General features: G+C 38.4%; 1 protein-coding gene across 1 annotated transcript in view; it reads right to left on the bottom strand.

Annotated features, from left to right (window-relative positions):
• Positions 1 to 3891: 3891 nt before the first annotated feature.
• The window catches only part of LOC109924408 (protein THEMIS-like), an 84032-nt gene continuing 66646 nt past the window's right edge, over positions 3892 to 21277 (bottom strand). The window contains exons 5-7 of the mRNA XM_048612881.1: positions 15870 to 16029; positions 13312 to 13434; positions 3892 to 6977 (exon numbers count right to left, since the gene is read on the bottom strand). Of these exons, the coding sequence (XP_048468838.1) occupies positions 13343 to 13434; positions 15870 to 16029 (252 nt within the window). The 3' untranslated portion in view covers positions 3892 to 6977; positions 13312 to 13342. The remainder of the gene's footprint in view (positions 6978 to 13311; positions 13435 to 15869; positions 16030 to 21277) is intronic.

Raw genomic sequence — 21277 nt, 5'->3', positions numbered from 1 at the left:
CCAGGTTGATAGCGTTGTTAAGAAGGCGTACAGTATGTTGGGTTTTATTGGTAGAGGGATTGAGTTTCGGAGCCATGAGGTCATGTTGCAGCTGTACAAAACTCTGGTGCGGCCGCACTTGGAGTATTGCGTACAGTTCTGGTCACCGCATTATAGGAAGGATGTGGAAGCATTGGAAAGGGTGCAGAGGAGATTTACCAGGATGTTGCCTGGTATGGAGGGAAGGTCTTATGAGGAAAGGCTGAGGGTTTTGAGGCTGTTTTCGTTAGAGAGAAGAAGGTTAAGAGGTGACTTGATAGAGACATACAAGATGATCAGAGGATTAGATAGGGTGGACAGTGGGAGCCTTTTTCCTCGGATGGTGATGGCTAGCACGAGGGGACATAGCTTTAAATTGAGGGGTGATAGATATAGGACAGATGTCAGAGGTAGGTTCTTTACTCAGAGAGTAGTAAGGGCGTGGAATGCCCTGCCTGCAAAAATAGTAGACTCGCCCACTTTAAGGGCATTTAAATGGTCATTGGATAAACATATGGATGATAATGGAATAGTTTATGTTAGATGGGCTTCAGATAGGTTTCACAGGTCGGCGCAACATCGAGGGCCGAAGGGCCTGTACTGCGCTGTAATGTTCTATGTTCTATGTTCTATGTTCTATGGTGCAGGGTATAGTGTTATTTGTTGTAGTAATTCTCATTTTATATGGTTTGTTTTTGTTAATCAAATGTAGTTGCCAACAGTTGGTTTCTGCTGCAGCCCCGCAGGTTAGGCTCCTGAAAGATAACCATCCCGTGAGGCAATCTTTCTTTCATAGAAAGCCTATCTCATATATATAGTTATATACTTGCATACTTTGTGGTTCATTTAAGGGAGAATCACGAGGTGATTTTTAGGGATGCCCATGACAGAGCAGCACAAAATGGCCAACAGCTGCCCTGACAAACTCTGCAGAACATGGCTGACGGTAATTAAAGAGAGTGGGAACATGTTTTCTTAGTTTAGTCTTAGCAAGTAGAACAAAAGCAGGACTGTTTAATCAAGGTTACTGTCTGGGATGGAATGTACAGCTGCAATTATTTACATAGATAAGAACATTTTACCTTGAGGTGCTGTTTCTCACAAATTATTTAATTAACCAGTTACAATATTAAGAGTAGGTTTTAGTTCAGACCCTTAAGATAATCATAGATATAGATTCCAAAATAGTTTTAGATCCACATATATACCGAAAAATCACCAAAAGAAAATATTCAGGCAGTAGAATTGCGCCCCCTCCTCTTATCATTAAAGTCTGTGAAAACATCACGACTGTGCATAGACCACCAGCCTGTCCATCTCTTTAAGATTCTGTACCAGAGAGCCAATCACAGAGGGATAACCCGGTGCCGCTAACCAACAGTATCAAAAAGGGGGACGTGTGCGGTCTAAGTTTTTTTTAACTGTATATAATCTGAAGTTTTTGTGTCCTACTGCAAAGAAAATCTGAAGCTGTAATGAAGTTGTACCAAAATAAAGTTGTACCGGAATCTACTACTGGACATGGACTGTCATTGGATAAATATGAGATTTAACAGCTGTCGACAGTTTGATTTTGACAACAAGAACCCAGTGGACCATGAGAATTAATCTAATTTTATCTGTTTTTTTAGACATTGGCGGACAAGGGTGATTTCCTTTTACCTCTTACAAAAATATCTCTGCAGAGTTTTGTTATCCTTTACTTGGTGTGAGTCTGATTGTTTTGGGATTGAAAAGGAATATAGTTCTAATTTTGGATTTTAGTTTAGATATTAACCAGTCTTACTTATTTTTAGAAATGAGTTCTGGTTTACAATAAACAAACTATATTTGAATTCATTGAAGAAACCTGGTAAGTCTTTTATTCTGGAAAGCAGAACAAAAAGGAAACAATGAACGTTAAAGCAAAACATTTGATGGTGCAATTCCTACAGTAAAGGGACTTGGATTACCAGCATAGTCATAAAAATTTGTATAAATCAATCTAAATTTAAAATATTCATATGCAGTTTTAAAAAATACATATTCAAGCTTTCTACAAGTTTAATGAGCTATAGTAATAAATTTTTTTATGCTGACTCCAATTTATAATGTTGATTTGATGATATGCAGTATCTCATTTTAGTAGGGGTTATAGTAAATATTTAGCTGTTTCAATTGCTATGCACAACAATGATTGCATAAGCAGTCTATCCTTTGTTTTTAAGTATTGTTAAAATGCCAATTTCAATTAATTTGCCATTTTATAAAGGATTTACATTTGCAAACAGATGTCTCGTTGTTGTATAAACCACTCAAACTACATCATATATTTACAATGACAATGAAAAAAATATACTAAGCACATATTCAAATAGCATCGGATATCACACTTAAAAAGAAATCTCATTGCATTCTCATCAAATACAAATTTAAAGCTGATCAGTAGAGACTGTTATTTGACAAGACATATTTGTTAAATGGACATAGTCTGTACAGATGTTTAATGGTCAATTTGACATGTGTCAAGTGGAGTTCAGAGAAATGATTCAGCCTACTTGCTGTAAGTTGTACCCATGAACATTCATGATATCCAGATTTTATGAATTTACCATACTGCTAGTTAAAGCCAAGCAGTCTGAAGTGAATGGCCTTGGCTTGTACTGTATTATTTTGTGATAACTTCATATATAGCTTCTAACGCATAAGCCACTCACCAAAGTATGGAATAAATTGTAAAGTGTGGAGCCATTTGAGGGTTTAGTCCCCTTTACCCTTTTTGTTACTTTTCCTTTTTTTATGTTTGCTCTTTTGTAATGTCAGCATTCTTTTTCACTGCACCCTCATTCCAGTGACCAGCTCATTCTTTAAAAATGTGAACTGAGATGACTAGATCCATGCATTTATAAATGGCTCTATTGTTCTTTCACAAAATTACTTTTGGTCATTTTTTTTTGTTCTGTAAACATTTGTCATCTTGAAATAAATTTCTTCAGGTATTGCGTCACCCAAGTGACTGTATTTTGAACCCAGGAGGTAATTTGAGCCTCACCTTCTAACATTTTCTTAATATTCACCCACCATTTCTCTTAGTTCATCCAACATAGGTTAAGGGATGTGATCAGAAATGGCAGCTCAATCATATTTCCTTGAATACTGTGTCCCAGCTGGGTTCAACTGACTATGTGCAGTGATAGCAGTACCATGCTAAGTGTTGAATTTAGTCATTTGGAAGGAATGTTGTTTATTGTCCTACTGCCTGTGATGTACAGTGGGTTTCAGAGGAGGATGTTGGGCTGGCCTACAGGGAAACACTTATGAACATGAGCATTGGTATTTTGTGCACGGAGTTCGTTGTCACCCTCAAGGAGCAAGGAGGAGTCTGGCTTCAATCTGGCATGTGGTACCTTGCTCGTGTGAAAGTGACGGTAAAGTCCAAGACAGCATTCAAGGGCCCACCAAAGTGCAGCATCAGGTATTTGCTATCTCAGCTTCTTTCACAGTCCAGGAGAAATGACCTGTCCTTTCAGAAAGACAGCATTCGTGTTCCTACCACTGCCATGCTGAAAGTGTCCCTGTATTTGTTGAAAGGGCCAGAAGCCCAGTCTACTTTGCCTATGCTAATTTAGTGCAGTCTGAAGCCAAATCCTCAAAGCCAAAAAATGCCTGAGGGTCTACTGCAAAGCCATCTGCAGGGTTCCCCAGTGAAGATCAGCAGACTAGACTTCCATGATTCATGCTTCAGAGGTCAACCCGCAGATGGTAGTGTTCCCATTGTTGTCTGAAGCAGGATATCTCTGAGACCCCGCAGACTCCTCAACCGATGTGCACAATATTAATTTACTCAAGAACCTTAGCATATATCCAGAAAGGACTACACAGTACGAATCTGCAGTCAGTGAACCATGATGCAACTTTATTTGAAGACAACAAAGATTAAGAATTTAAATTTTACACTTTTAACAAATCTATTGCTAACTATCCAATTCTTCACAGACTTGAAATACTTCCCAGATACTTGTACTTTTGCTGGTCTAACAAATTGTTCAGTCCATTCCTCTCCTCATGGGTTGATTCTCTCTCTCTCTTTCTTTTTCTCTGGTTGAAAGGCGAGCTTCTCCAGTCACTGCCATCTCCCGAGGGGCCTCTAGGTCGGGTGGAGAGTGCCCACCACACCCCCCCACACCCCTCACCCCCCACCGAGTCCTGCCAGGCTGGGTTCTTATACCCTGCTAGTTACCTTCCAGAATTTTCCAAGGACTTGACAAATCAGAGGGTTCGAATTAATTGTCTTTATTATTTGAAATGCTGCTGCTAATGGCTCTTGATGGGGGGAAGTTCATTAACGAAGCACTTGAAGATGGTTAGACCTTGGACATTACCTTGAACTCCTGCAGCGATATCCCAGGGCTGAGTGATTAGCCTCCAAAAATAGCAACTATCTTTGTGGCAGATATGATTGGAAACAATGGAAAGGTCTCGCAAACACAGTTTCCATTGATTTCAATTTTGAGAGGTTGTGTTGATATAAAGTACAGTTATGCTCTGTTCACTTCTGGAACTTTGTTCTTTTGTTCATGTATGGAAAAGGGCTGTGATGAAGGCTGGAATTGAGTGCTGCTAGTGGAACCAAAATGGAATATTGTTGAGCAGGTAATTGCTGAGGAGGTGCTGTTCATAGCACTTCTAATAACATTTTCCACTGCTTTGCTGATTGAGATTAAACTGATGGAGTGGCCGTTGGCTGGATTGGATTTGAGCTGTTTTTGTGAACATGGCTTGCCTGTGCAAGTTTCTTCATTGTTTGATAATACCACTGTAGTAGCTGTGCTATAACAGCTCGGCTAGGGCACTGCTATATCTGGAGCAAAAGTGACTTCAGCTGGGCTGTTGTCAGGATCATTACCATTTCCAGCATTCAGTTTTTCAATCATTTCTTGATGTGATGTAAACCAAGGGATTTATACATGTAATTTTTAATGTTATTTGTTGTGAATTTGGATTTCTGGTTTTTGAGTTAAGAGCCAAAGGGTTTTCTTTGTGTCTGAAATTAATAATTAACTTGCAGGCATTTCTGTAACTATGCCTATTTCTTCTAAAGCGTTTTTGAGGCTTGGCTTTAGAGTCAATGGGTTTTGTGCATTACAAATGGATTTTTGCTTATTTAGATTGTTTTGAAACCAACCTGGCATATAATGGCACCTTTGTGTTTGTTGGCGTGTTCTGGGACTATCTTTTTTAAGCTAAAGGAAAACATCCAATGGTGCGAGAGACGGAGAGAGAAAGAGAGAGAGAGAGACTTATAGTTTCACTTTTGACTTGAGTCAGTCCTGTTAGTTCCTTGGAATAGAATGGATATGCAGAAAAGTGGTCCTGAGAAAGGAGGGATATGTATTCTGAAGAAGGGTTACCGGACCTGAAATGTTAACTGTGTTTCTCTCTCCACAAATGCTGCCATACCTGCAGAGTTTCTCCAGCAAATTCTGCTTTTGTTTCAGATTTCCACTATCCCCAGTTCTTAATTTTTTTGCTAAGGATATATAGTAAATTAGATTATCTTAAAGCAAAGAGTTGGTGTTAATCCCAGACCAGAAGTGTTGGAAGATGTTACTTAAAGCTAAGCACACTTAAGCGTGATAGCTCAACGAGAAAACTATCTGCAGATCCAGTCTAAAAGTTCGAGTCACAACTGAAATCTACTAAGGTACAGGGACTCTGGTATGAGTACTGCATGAGTGATACTTTGGGTACAACATGAAATCTGTTTTATTTATTTTCATAGAATCATAGAATCCCTACAGTGCAGAAAGAAGCCATTTGGTCCACTGAGTATGCACTGACTGTTCAATGAGCATCCCACCCATATCTAGCTCCAACTCCTCCTCCCTGTAACCCCGCATTTACCATGGCTAATCCAACTGGCCTGCACATCTGTGGATGCTATGAGACAATTTAGCATGGCCTATCCACCTAACCTCCACATCTTTGGACTGTGGTAGGGAAACCAGAGCATTTGGAGGAAGCCCATGCAGAATAGGGAAAACTCCTTTCAATCTATAAACGAATGGTTTGGGATTATACTTCCATTGTGTGTTTGAAAATCTTTGAAATTATATTATAAATAATTTGGATTATTCTATTTTTCTTCATTTCCTCGGTTTATTGTTTTATTGTTAAAACAAAATCTGCAGCCTTGTATGCTTGTGCTTCCCCTTTATTAAAATTAATACAAATCAGAATATGATCTATCAGGCCAGGTTCCTGTCTAAGATATGACTACAACAGCTGCAATCATAACATTGATATCACAAGGGGTGGATTAAATTGGCTAAACATTACCATCTAGGATGCTGGGCGCCTCAGGAAAAGACTGAGATGAACGACCCAGTCAGCTCTTCTGGCTGAAGATATTTGGGCAAATGCTTCCTCATCATTGAGAGTGGAGATATTTGTGGAGACTCTGTTTCCAGAAAACTGTTGATTGTCCATCATCATTCACGACAAGGTGTAGTGGACTGCACAGCTGCAGAATCATAAGCTATGTCTGGCTGAGTAATATTCTGGCTGAGTAGATTCATTACAATGACAAGTGGGGCAGCCATCCATTTGGAATCACAGCAAATATTGGATGTTTCTCAATGTTCCTTTTTAATGGATTAAAGTAACAAAATGATATTTTGCTGTATTGCTATCCATGTGCATGCAACTGTTAAATGTGTTTTAGCTGGCTGAAAGAATCACCTCGATAATTTTCATTTTGAAAGTATTGATCTGCCACCATTCAGTAACCATTCAAATCTGCAAACAAGTTCTGGAGTGAGAGTTTTTTTTACTTAATCCATTTTCACAAAAATGTCTTTACTTCTTTCCAAAGTAGCAGTTCTTTTGTAATACTTGGGATTAAACAATTTCTTATCGATGAAGCTAAGTTTGCAGTCAGCTAGAAGTAGATTCTGGAACAAGCTACTTATCCTTAATCCCTGAAGGAGCAATAAGCAAAATTTTTAAAAAAAGAATAATTAAACATTTTATAATGCAAATTGAATATTAATCACTGGAACTCAGCCTAATATAGACCATAGTTTTCTTGAGATTTGTAAAATGCAATCTAGTTTAATGGTAAAAGAAAGTTTTCTGGTTCTGGCAGAGAGCTATTGTGATATTGATTAACCTTTGTCTGCCACTAAATATCCACCCAGAGTCATAGATTCATACAGCTGTACAACATGGAAACCCTTCAGTCCAACTCGTCCATGCCGACCAGATATTCTAAATTAATCTAGTCCCATTTGCCAGCATTTGGCCCATATCCCTCTAAACCCTTCCTATTCATATACCCATCGAGATGCCTTTTAAATGTTGTAATTGTACCAGCCTCCGTTGGCAGTTCATTTTATCCATGCACCACCCTCAGTGTGAAAATGTTGCCCCTTAGGTCCCTTTTAAAACTTTCCCCTCTTGCCTTAAACCAATGTCCTCTAGTTTTGGACTCCACTGCCCTGGGGAAAAGACCTTGGCTTATCACCATATCTGTGCCCCTCATTATCTTATAAAGTTCTATAAGATCACCCCTCAGCCTTCGACACTCTCAGGAAATTAACTCCAGCCTATTCAGCCTCTCTCTATAGTTCAAACCCTCCAACCCTGGCAACATCCTTGTAAATCATTTCTAAATCCTTTTGGTTTCTTCTAATCATTCTCCTTTGTTACAAAGATTACACACAAAATGTTACATTAGTTTTGGATTTATACTTCTTGAGAATTTGAGGAGTGATAAAGATTTGGAAAAGAAGGTGGCATAACAATTTTAATCAGGGAATTTAATAGTATTAGGATGTAAGGATGTTCTGCAAGTTGTGTTAAGACAAAATTCAAATGGGTAGAATTATGCAATTGGAAAGAAAATTGCATATCTTTTTGGTGTGCTTTACAAATTGCAAAATACCAGATAATGAAGATATAATAGAGCATGACATCTATAGACATTTCAGAGAAATATGTAAGGACAACAGACAATAATAATGTGATTTTAACTCTTTCACGATAGATTGTATGTGGTCAAAATAAGGAAGTTTTTGGAAAGTGTCTTAACCTGCTTCCTGAATTGATGTACCTCAAGACTAATTTGCAAATTTGCTTGATTTGTTTCTTGGAATTTAAAGATAAATATATAATCTCAGGAGGACAAATGGGAAAAGTAGAACAGGACAATGAAATATCAAAGAAAAGGTTACTGTACTAGTTAAAAAAAGTTAGTTCAGTGAGATTAGATGGGACAGAAGCCAAACGACTTGGGCTGAAAAGGTTGGACTAGAGTAGCAAGGAAAATCAGGAAGAATGCAGAAACTTGTAGTGGTGAGGTAAAGGGTCATTAGAAGAATGTGTTGTCTGGATTGGAGAAAAGCTAGCAAGTGTGCTATTCAGAAGCAATAAAATGCTTTGATAAAGGATTATAGATTTCCTTGAGAAAATAAACAAGAAAAGCTAATTGCTTTCTCTCTTCCGTACTTAAAATATGTCACTAGAGGTAAAAGTGAATAAGAATAATAGAAACTCAATTGCCAAGAAAATAACTTTTTTATGCATTAAATCAATAAGATTTTGTTAAATGGTTATCACAATTATACAGTCCAAAAGTAGAGTGAGAAGAATTGAGCACTTGTTTATTACCGCTGGATGAGTTAGAAATTACTTTTGTGAAGCCAAGTTCAGACTGGGATCAAAGTCTGTATTGGCTCCAAAACCCCTTAATCACAACAGATTAATTAAAATAGTAAAATCATTATACATTGCATGTCATTCATAATTAATGACTCATACATCTTAATTTATAGTGTCATAAAATAATAACTTTCAAGGAGTTTTGATAATTATTTGACAAACAGTTTTGTCAACATGTGGAGTCTATTTTATTACATTGATTTTAAGTGATTTTAATCAGTTTCATATCAGTGTTGGACATTTTGTGATCCTATACTATTGGTTCCATGCCTGTGTCACTCTGTTGGTCTTACAGAAAGATCAATTGTTAGGGCTGAGAACTATGTAAATAAATTCTTGAATGCTCATTCAGGAAAGAATTCCAGCTAAAAGCCTAGCCTCCCTGGCTGGCTTACTATTCAATTGAAACTCAAACACTTCAGCATTAGGGATAACAACATTCTCTTCTGTTTTTAGAGTAAAGAGAAATGTCAGTTAACAGCAATGTGATTTGGAATGATGAACAATAGCCAGTTCTTATTTTCTGAAAAATTTAGATTTCTTTAGTAAGTATTTTACTATTCCAGATTTTCCAAGAGCAAGGCTTCATTTCAATTTAATTGAAATACTTATAAGTGTCCAGATAGGTTGTTTTAATTTTCCATGCTAAATGGTCAAAGAGAAACTGATAAAAGGTAGTACTTTTTCATGAAAAGTAAAATGTTTGCTTTGATTCTAAAAGTACCAAAATTAACGGATATTGACAATTCTTATTACATATTTGAATTGTGACGATACTATTGCTCTAAGAGGTGTATATTTTCTTCTGGTTTTTTTATGAAGAGAAGTTGAGACAGAGGTGAGCGTGGTCTGTTCCAAGCCAATAAAATAAACAGCTTGTGAGGCCTTTGGATTTTTTAAAAGCTGGATCGATAGAAGCAGCATGAAGAGGTGGGGTCAAGCTCCCACAGAACCAGGATTTTAGCTAACTTGCAGCCTGCTACAGCAAAACACCTCAGTTCTCTCTCTATCTCAGAGTTTCTCTTGATGTTCTTTCCTCCTGGACTGGAGAATTACATGTGAGACATTATATTTTACTGAATTTGTCCTTGCCAAGGGTGTGTTTATGGGATGTTACTATATTGGAACAGTTGCTGCTTAGTAGTTAAATAATCTATTATTTTGTTAAGTTTTCCAATAGAGATGTTATTCCATTTCTTCTTTCTTTTGTTTGCATTTTAACTGTAGTGCATGTATAAAGTGTGTTTTGCTTCAAGCCTTGTAGTTTGATCAATCAAATTGCATCTGTAACACAATGCCTTACATTTGCATTTAGAAATACAATAAAGTTGGAGTCTAGGCTATCTTCTTAGTACATTTTGAGGGGATTTAGTCTGGTCCAAAATAAAGTATAATAGAAATTTGAATTCTGAAATAGATTTACATTTTCTCAGGTACAAAGAATATGCCATTGCTTTTGACATAGTTTAAAGTAATATTTTACAATATATCTTGGTATATGTATTATTAATAGGCCACTAGCCTTATCGGTTGACAAGACACTGTATTTTAATACACCTTTAGATCTTTTGGCCTTATTATCTTTCAAGTCTAGTATTTATTTGAGTTATTAATTTTATTTGAGTTAATTAACAGACCAAAAGAATTACATGCTGCACTCTTAGAACTATTAAGTATATTCTAACTTCTTGAACAAAGATTTAATTTGTGTCAACTATTATATGTTTGGTTTAATGAGATAGAAGACCCAATCATATCCTTACTAAATGGTTTATAGTTGATAAATGAGTTAGACTTCTTCCCTTTGTCTTTAGCTTGAAAAGAATCTTCCTTCCAATTTGCTGCAAGTGTGTGCTGTTAACTGTGCAGCAAGGGCAAGAGGGCATCTGGTTAAAGACTGCTCATCAAGGCTCAATGAGATTTAGGGATTGAGAAAGAAACAGAATGAAAAGAGTCAGATCATGTAGAGAAAGTAGGATAGGGAAAGGAGGAATGGATTAAAAGAGTAAAAGATGCAATAAAGAAATTAAGAATTTAAAATCTGTAAATTTTAAAGAATTGACTGTATGTAGGAATGCGACTCAACAGTTTTTTGTGTCAGGTTGAATTTTGTATTTCCTTTTAATCGGAGGTGAGTGTTGCTGGCATGCCCAATATTTGTTACTCATCCCTAATTGTCCTTGAACTAATGGCTTTAGTACCTGTGTATGTACATAAAGACATTTTTTTATGATTAAAGTATATCTTTGCAATAAGAAAATTCTGATTACCGTCAGCGATGGGAAGACGATGACCTAGTGGTATTATCGCTAGGCTACTAATCTAAAAACTCAGCTAATGTTTTGGGCATGTGGGTTTGAATTCTACCATGGCAGATGGAATGCGTGGAATTAGAAATGTAGTGATGACCATGAAAGCTTTGTTGATTGTTGGAAAAAAACCTGTCTGGTTCATTAATGTCTTTCAGGGAAGGAAATCTGGCATCCTCACCTGGTGTGGTCTAAGACCATAAGATAAAGGAGCAGACAGGCCATTCAGCCAATTGAGTCTGTTCCACCATTTGATCAGGGCTGATATGTTTCTTAACCCCATTTCCTTCCTTCTCCTCATAACCCTTGATCCTCTTACTTATCAAGAATCTGTTTTAAATCCACTCAATAACTTGGCCTCCACAGCCCTCTGCAGCCATGAGTTCCACAGATTCACCACACTCTAATTGAAGAAATTTCTCCTCATCCCAGTTGTAAAGGGTCATCCTTTCACTCTGAGGCTGTGCCCTTGGGTCCTAGTCTCTGTAAAGATTTTCTCTACATCCACTCTATCGAGGCCTCTGAGTATTCTGTAAATTTCAGATTCCCTTTTATCCTTCTAAACTCCATCAAGTACAGACCCAGAGTCCTCAATGGCTCCTCCTATGACAAGCCCTTCATTCCTGGGATCATTCTTGCAAACCTCTTCTGGACCTCCTCCAAACCCAGAACATCCTTTGTTAGATATGGGGCCCATAACTGCTCACAATATTCCAAATTGTATTAATTGTATTATAGCTCTCTTGAAATGAATGCTAACATTACATTTGTCTTCCTAACTGCCAAATGCATGTAACCCCAGAACCACACCAATGTGGTTAACTCTCAAATGCCCTTTGAAATGACCAAGCAGGCCATTCCGTTCTATTAATCTCTACTAAGTCTCAACAAAGAAATGAAACTGACATACCAGCTGGCATCGATCTAGGCACCAGAAATGACAATGGCAAAAACAATCCAGTTGACCCTGCAAAGTCCTCCTTACTGACATCTCAGGGTTAGTGTCAAAATTAGGAGAGCTGTCTCAGAAACTAATCAAGCAAAAGCCTGACAGACATACTTAGGGAATCATACTTTACAGACAATGTTCCAGACACCACCATCACCATTCCTGGGTAGTTCTTGTCCCATCTGCAGGTCAGACCCAGGAGAAGTGGTGGCACAGTGGTATGCAGTCAGAAGGGAGTTGCCCTGGGACTCCTTAACATTGATTCTGGACCCCATGAGGTCTTGTGGCATCAGGTTAAACATGGGTGAGGAAACGTCCTGCTGTTTACCACATACTGTCATCCCTTGGCTGATGAATCATTACTCCATCACATTGAAGAACAATTAGAGGAAGCACTGAGGATGGCAAGGACACAAAATGTATTCTGGGTTGAGGATTTCAATATCCTCCACCAACAGTAGCTCAGCAGCAGCACTACTGATCGAGCTGGTCCTAAAGGTTATAGCTGCCAGATTGGGTCTGCAGCAGATGGTGAGGGAACCAACAAAAGGGAAAAATATACTTGACTTCAATCTTACCAATCTGCTGACTGCAGATCTTCTGTACATGACAGTATTGGTAAGAACGGCCATTGCACAGTCCTTGTGGAGACAAAGTCCCATCTTCACATTGAGAATAGCCTCATTGTGTTGTGTGGCAATATCACCGTGCTAAATGGGACAGACATTTGAACAGATCTAGTAATTCATGATTGGGCATCCATGAGGCACTGTGGGCCATCAATAGCAACAGAATTGCATTTGAACACAATCTGCAATCTCATGGCCCAGCACATCCCCCATTTTATCATTACCATCAAGTTAGGGGATCAACCTTGGTTCAATGAATAGTGTAGGAGGGCATGCCAGGAGCAGCACCAGGTATACCTTAAAATGGTGTCAACCTTGTGGAGCTACTAAATAGGATTACCTGCATGCCAAAAAGCATAAGTAGCAAGCAATAGATCTAACATACATATCTTTGGACTGTGGGAGGTAACTGGGACACCCAGATTAAACCTACGCAGACACAGGGAGAATGTGCAAACTCCACACAGATAGTTGTCCAGGGTGGAGTCAAACCCGGGTCTCTGGCACCATGAAGCAGCAGTGCCAATCACTGAGCCACTGTGCTGCCCTCTTGTTGCCTTCCTCTTTATTGTTTCACATAAAGAGTCATTTACTGAAAAAAAATTGTCTCTTTTAAAAGCCATTAGACAAGCTGTTTATATCTTGCATTTCCTGAGTTTTTTTTGTTCATTCAGATTCATTTTTCTAAAAGAATATATCTACTTACCAACCAGGCTGCTGAGCTTGTTTTACAAATACTAAAATGCCCATTTTTTCATTTTCTGCAAAGCCATCAGGGTAACTCCTTCTTCAATCTGTTCATAGTCATGATCACTGTCATCATCTGACTCTGTCATTTCAGTGAAGGGAAGAGGGAAGAACTATTAAAGTTTAACTATCTGACTTTTCATAGGTGATCTTAGCAAATGCATTGTGAAGGAGGTTACATTCTCTTCACAACTGTCAGTATTAAATGACATTAAATATGCTACCATATCCAAATCAAACCATAATCCAAATTGTATTAATTGTATTATAGCTCTCTTGAAATGAATGCTAACATTACATTTGTCTTCCTAACTGCCAAATGCATGTAACCCCAGAACCACACCAATGTGGTTAACTCTCAAATGCCCTTTGAAATGACCAAGCAGGCCATTCCATTCTATTAATCTCTACTAAGTCTCAACAAAGAAATGAAACTGACATACCAGCTGGCATCGATCTAGGCACCAGAAATGACAATGGCAAAAACAATCCAGTTGACCCTGCAAAGTCCTCCTTACTGACAGCTCAGGGTTAGTGTCAAAATTAGGAGAGCTGTCTCAGAAACTAATCAAGCAAAAGCCTGACAGACATACTTAGGGAATCATACAAAGTACAAAGAACTTCCTTACAACAGTCCTACATTAGCCTTTCACCGTTTGGCACCTGCCTTACTATTGTAAATTTGTTTGAATTGTTTTCCATACCTACTTTATTTTTAATTATTTTTCACCTTGGACATTTCTGTAAGGACAACAGTCAGAAATCTCTTTCAACAGTGAAGTGCCCAGATTGCTCCAGTCTTTCTTCATAACTCAGGCTATCAGCTTTGGGAAATTAGCTTTGTTGTTCTCTGTTTTCTAAATTCAGTATTCCAAAGTCTCCACATCTAAAACGCAATACAATGCTTAACATATAGTTTGACCAGAGCACTAAGAGTGATTTCCTTTTACTTGTATCCTGCTGTCTAGCTGTGTGGTTCACCCATCTCTTTGGCTTGTTAACTGTTCCTTGCAGTGATTAGTTTTGTATTTTGAAACCTTTGGATCACTTAATTTCACCCTTAGCCACTTCAACACTGTCCCTGAAGTATGTATGTCACCCAAATTTTTGTCACATGCTTACTTGGCTTAATTAAATTTAATTTGCCATAACTTTGTAGTCCTTGAGCTATCTGTACAAGACAAAGTGCCCTTCCTATTATGAGGCTGAAAGAGTTAAATAATGAAGATAGGTTGGATAGTTCGGGGTAGTCTTCCCTTGAATATGGAGGATTAAATGGTGATCAAATTTATGTGTTTAAAATTATTAAAGCAATTGATAGAAAGAGACTATTTCATCTAGTCCAGAATAAGTTGATATAATCCTAAAATTGGAACTACCTGGTTCAAGTATGATGCCAAGAAGTCCTTCACATGACAGGTGGTGGAAAAGTTCAAAATTCAGATTTTCGTTAAGTAATGGTATTAAAGGTTATGAAATCAAGTGAGATTAATTGGTAATTTATTTATGCTGAACTAATTGCAAATACCTGTACCGTGTAAAGAATAGAAGACAAATCTAAACCTACTTTTCTATGTATGAAAATGAATTACAACATATCTTTGAATAATAACCCTGCCCTAAATTTGATTATATTTTCAACAACCAATTCAGAGATGTTATTACACACTCAAGAACAGGGGTATCTTGAACCTATATCTCCTGGTTTAGAGGTAGAGACACTACCACTACATCACAAGAATCCCCTGACCTAAATCTACAATTGAATGAGTGCAGCATAGGAAACAGCTCCCCCTGTCATCCATGAACTTCAATATGTCAACAATAGGTCATCTATCACCATCCCACCTACCTTCCCCAGTCCCACTCCTCCGCTCTCTATTTATTTCCCAGCTCCCTTCCCCCTCCCCATTTCTGAAGAAGGGTCCTGACCCAAAATGTCAACTTTTCTGCTCCTCTGATGCTGCCTGGCCTGCTGTGTTCCTCCAGCTCCATACTGTGTTATCTCTGACTCCAGCATCTGCAGTTCTTGCTATCTCAACAATGGATGAAGTGTATTTACTAAATAGGGTGACTTGTGGAGTATTTATTATCTATGTAATATATGCCACAATAAACATATCATTTTTCATAAATTTCTACTGAATATATTAATAAATAATATTAACACTTGTTGTTCTCACTTGTTGACCAGACTCAAAATTTTAAAAGGTTTAGAATTTCTCAGCCAGAAACAAAATATCTAATGAATGATGGCTCAAAGATAATAATCAATTCTCATCATCATAAGCCAACAGAAAACACATTTTGTTGCCATTTTTAATGGCTAATTTACCAACTAGAAATTTGAATTTGTCAACGAATTTCTCCATGTAGTTAGCAATGTGGCAGCTTTGTGCGAGAAACAAGATGATGCTAATTTGGTTTGCTGAGCTGGAGAAACAACTGCCTTATAAATGCCTGAAAAGATCAATTATCACTCATTAAACATAATACTTTTCTGACTGCTCAACTTACGTTCAGGGAGTACAGGAGACACCTTTGTTTTCCCTTCTTGCACTTTGGTATATTCATTAAGAGCAACTTGTAGAGGTTGCATGGAAGGGGGTTTTCTCGAACTTGGTAGCATTGCTTCATTCTCGGTGATGATGTTACGTTTTAGGGGCATAGGAATTCCCTTTGAGAAAGAATGAAACAAAACATTACTTGACCATTTTTATGATGTTTTTATTTATGTGTTTTTAAATATATATGCACTCTTCATTTCAGCTCCTCACCTGAAATCATTGATTCTTCCTGGGATTATGGTTCTAGAAGCATTTACAGATCCTCAGCATCTCAGCCATACTGCACACATGGATACAGTCTGGTGATGAATAACAGTATACCTATGGATCTGACTTCTACATGGTCAGTTTCCAGCAGGTTATCACTGGGGAGTGATGAGGGCAAAAGTGGCCTGGCTCACTTACACATTCCTAGCCCTTGTAAACCTAATTTGAAAACAGGAAAATCACAGCCTGAATCCAAAAGCCATGATTGCTGCCCCAGTTCACATCAGCTCCCTTGGCATAGACAGGGATAACATCTGGAAGTTTCCACTTTGTATGATTTAGTATGATGTATCTATTAGGCTATATAGGAATTTTTAATAAAGTGATAAACAACTGTCTCACAATCTGAACCACTCTTCTACTTTTGCTTTAAAATCTCCAAGGTTTGTGCAAGGTATCTTTGTGATTTTATTTTAATTCCCATAGATGAGAGTTCTAAATTGCAATAACGATGCTTTAAAAAATTGTGACCTTTTGCATTTAAAATGGTTGACACATTTCAAAGCTGCTCATCTACATTTGTTAAAATATTTCCTGTAAATTCTCCTATTGTCAAAACTCTTGACCACACTTTGTGTCAACCTGTAACATTCACACTATGGTTGAAAACATCTTTAGAGTGAATTCTGTGTATAAATAGTTGCATGCAATACTGTAGTAATTGGATTTAGCTAGTAAGTGGCAGAGGGTTTTGAACTCAATCCCAGCACTATCCCCTATACAAGAGGACAGGAGTGATGGCACAGGCAATTTATTACGATGTCAATACATCTGGATGAGGTGAGGTAATAACTTATCTGAGCAATACATATCAAAATTAATTCCATCCCCAACTGGAACACAAATAGATATACTTATATTTTCAACCCTGAAATTTGCTGACTGAATCATGAGCATGCAAATATTTCGATCTGTGTGAGAGAAAGCCCTTTCTTTGTTATATTGACCTACAAAATAATTTGATGTAAGTTAGCCCTAATGTAGAAAAACACAATCTTCATCACATCAAGTCAATCTCAGAGAACGATACAAGGATTATGACTTTATCTTGCCTTTTGATGAGACCTTTTCAGATTCTGACTAATATAATTGCTCTCTTCCAAAATAATCTGGCTAATGGGCTATAATTTACATGGTGTGTTCTTTTCTGCTGGTTGAAAGGTTAAGCGTGCCATCTGGCATTATATACTTTCACACAGACCAAGAAACTTGCAAGAAGCTATGCTGCTGTGGAGCCTGCCATCGGGTCGACCTGAGCATTTCGGCCTTGTGCCTGTCTCCTGGTCCTGTGTATAATATCTGGACTTACCCTCAGTACTCAAGGCAACTGGTGGCAGTTAAGTTTTCATGTATTCTTCCTTAGGGTGTGAGCACCACTGTCAAGGCAAAGATTTCCTGCACATCCCTAATCAGAGGACAGTGAAAAGTTAAATGTTAACAGACGTCTGAAGCCCTATGTAGGTAAGCCCAAGTAAGGATGGTAGAAAGAGGTACTGGCTCGAACGGTAGTGGAAATTCGCACATGGTCTTGATATTGGTGCACAAAACACTTTCATTCATGTATGGTTGGGTAACGTGAGAGAGAAGATTGGTGCTAATGGAATCGTACTGTAAAGTGTTTGAACTGAAAACGGAAATAATTATCAACTCAATTTGTTGCTGATTAACTATGAAATGGAGTAGCGATTTGTACGCTGGTACATTGAGCCCTGGGGATTTTTCATGAGCAGAATGACACAATGTACATGAAGACTGCTGCCAGATTGGGTGAGTATTTGCAGCAGCCTTTTGTTCTATTATAAGCTCCCAAGAAACCTTTCAAGCCTCTTTCTTAATTTTGTGGAGACAAAGCAGAGTTAAGGTTTTTGGTCAATTGACCCTTCTCCAGAACTGACTGTACCGAAGACAAGGTTGGTATATGTGATGAACATTTGACCGTCAAAATGGGGGTGGGGGAGTGGGGAAAGAGGTGTAAACATTAGTTGGAGATGGAGCCAGAGAGAGACAACAACAGTTGGGCAGACAAAGGAATGGCTAAATGTCAGCCTGGGAGAATCAACAGCTGCTAATGAGAAACTTTAGTGGCTGACAGTGGGTGGATGTAGTCGCAGCCTAGGTGATGACAAGGCCTGGTGTTGGTGTTGGTGTTGGGGTAAGGACGTGGGAGAAGATGCTCAGTCTGCAAAATTATTTAACCCAATATTGAGAACAGAAGGCTGCAGGGACTAAGTGGAAAATGAGATGTTGTTCTTCCAGATGGTGTTGAGCTTTACTTGAGCACTGCAGGAAGTCTAAGACAGGGAGATGTTAGCCACAGGAATCTGTGGTATGTTGAAGTCACAGGCAACCATGTGTTCAGGGTCATTTTTGCAGACAGAAAGTAGGTGTTCTGCCAGCCTGCATTTTGTTTGCCCATTGTACTGCAGACTGCATTGTGAGCAGCATATTGAGTTGGGATTGTGGCTGGCTTGGCTTCGTATCTGCACATGTGCTGCAGTCGATCAAGTTCAATAACAGCCCTGTTGAGATTAATCAATGAAACTGACTGGCCTGGGCAAGCGATGGCAGCCTGGTTGAAAGGTTTAGCGTGCCATCTGGCATTATATACTTGGGAGGCAGCCAGTGATTCAGTCTTGTCAGGGAATGGGATCAGTCATATTCCAATCTGCATAGAGACTCCCCTACTCCAACCTTTCCCATTAGATCACATGTCCTCACATACTCTGGTGGCTCTCGCTGAGCATTCTTATTTGTTAATCAAATTTTTAGCAATTTGCAATGAGAGTACGTCCATTTTGAATCTCACAACTCCCTTTAAATTGCAAGGTCTCTGACTCGCTCTCCACCTTACAGAGTCAGGCACCATCCTGGGCTGGATAGCGAACCGACCTCAAAGCCAATTATGCGTATATGCAACGAAAGTGCAAGTGCTGACGCATGGTAACGATCCAAAATACTCCCAATCCTGTCCCAAATGGAAAATTCATTTGAACTGGACTGTGCAGAAATTCTTTACCCCCAGTTAAACACTTCATATAAGCTTTTCAAATTGAACCCACATGTATTAAAATTAAATAAGTAATTAAAGTAACTTGAATTCAGCAGCTGAAGCTCAATCACAATGTTTATCACATCAAGTGAATCTCACAGATCTATACAAGGATTATGACTTTATCTTGCCTTTTGATGAGCCTTCTCAGATTCTGACTAATGTAATTGCTCTTTTCCAAAATAATCAGGCTAATTGCTTATTGTTTACATGGTGTGTTCCTTTCTGCTGGTTGAAAGGATTAGCATTATATAGTTTCACACAGACCAAGAACCTTGGTAGAAGCTTTATGCTGCTGTGGAGATTGCCATCGGGTCAACCTGAGCATTCTGACCTTGTGTATGTCTCCTAGTCCTATGTATATCATTTGGACTTAACTTCAGCACACAAGGCAACTGGTAGCAGTTAAGTTTTCATGTATTCTTTCATAGGGTTTGAGCATCACTGTAAAGGCAAAGATTTCCTGCACATCCGTAATCAGAGGGCAGTGAAAAGTTAAATATTAACAGAGCTCTGAAGCCCCATGTAAATATGCCCAATTAAGGATAGCAGAAGGTGGTATTGGTTCGAATGGCAATGGAAATTCACACGTGGTCTTGATATTATTGCACATAACAAATTTCATTCATGTATGATTGGATTAAATGAGACAGAAGATTTTTGACAATGGAATAATACTCTGAGGTGTTTGAACTGAAAACACAAATAATTTTCAACTCAATTTGTTGCTGATTAAGTATGAACATAGAACATAGAACATTAAACAGTACAGCACAGCACAGGCACTTCGGCCCACGATGTTGTGCTGAACTCTTACCCCAAACCTATGGTCTATCCATAATAATCTAACCTCCTCCCCTACCTTATACTATCATCCATATGCCTATCTAATAGCCGCTTAAATGCCCCAAATGAGGCCAACTTCACTACCCTCTCTGGCAATGCATTCCACGCCCCTACCACTCTCTGAGTAAAGTTGTTTTCCTGAGATTGCTATGAAAGAAACAAAACGAAACAGTTTTAAAAGTATCCTGTGATAAAACTAAATTACAAGTTGTGACACTAGCTACAATACATTGATGTGTTTGTTTGAAATTTCTCTTACGAAATTCAAAGTAATTCATTTATTAATTTGTTTCCAACAGCTTTCTGAATCAAGTTGTTTTCCATAATTAATACCCACTGTCAAGTTTCACAGTTTATGAAGATTGTGCTATGTTGTACACTCTTGTCTTTTGCGATCACTTGTACCATTGAGGGTAATGTACCTAACTACACTTTTGTTCCCTGTCCTGCTGTCTTTCAAATTGTCTCAAGGTCCAATTCCTCTTCATTTCTGTGAAGTCCATTGTGTTACAAATTGTATGACATTGTGTGATCTGCAACATGCACGTTGAAGATTTTTCATTTGCTTCACCACGATTAACGATCAAGACAGTTGTAAACTCTGACAGAAAAGCAAACGACTGCAGAATCTGGAAATTTGAAGTAAAAACAGAAAATGCTGGAAATACTCTCCAAGTAGATTTTAAAGATGCTGCCAGATCGGTGAGTATTTGCAGCAGCTTTTCGTTCTGTTACAAGCTCCCAAGAAGCCTTTCAAGCGTCTTGCTTAACTTTGTGGAGAGAAAACAGAGTTAAGGTTTTCGGTCAATTGACCCTTCTCCAGAACTGACTGTACCGAAGACACGGTTGGTATATGTGATGAACATGTGATGGCCGGAGGGGGTGAAGAAGTGTAAACATTAATTGGAGATGGAGCCAGATGGAGACAACAACAGTTGCAGACGAAGGAATGGGTAAATATCAGCTTGGGAGAATGAACAGCTGCTAATGAGAAACTTTAGTGGCTGACAGTGGGTGGCTGTTGTAGCAGCCTAGGTGATGACAAGGCCTGGTGTTGGTGTTGGGGTAAGGACGTGGGAGAAGATGCTCAGTCTGTGAAATTATTTAACCCAATATTAAGTACAGAAGGCTGCAGGGACTAAGTGGAAAATGAGATCACAAGGTGCAGGGCTGGATGAACACAGCAGGCCAAGCAG

The sequence above is a fragment of the Rhincodon typus genome, chromosome 27 (genome assembly GCF_021869965.1).
Source record: "Rhincodon typus isolate 14 chromosome 27, sRhiTyp1.1, whole genome shotgun sequence".
Lineage (NCBI taxonomy): Eukaryota > Metazoa > Chordata > Chondrichthyes > Orectolobiformes > Rhincodontidae > Rhincodon > Rhincodon typus.
Note: the sequence above shows the minus strand (reverse complement) of the source record. Positions and strands in the feature narration are given on the sequence as shown.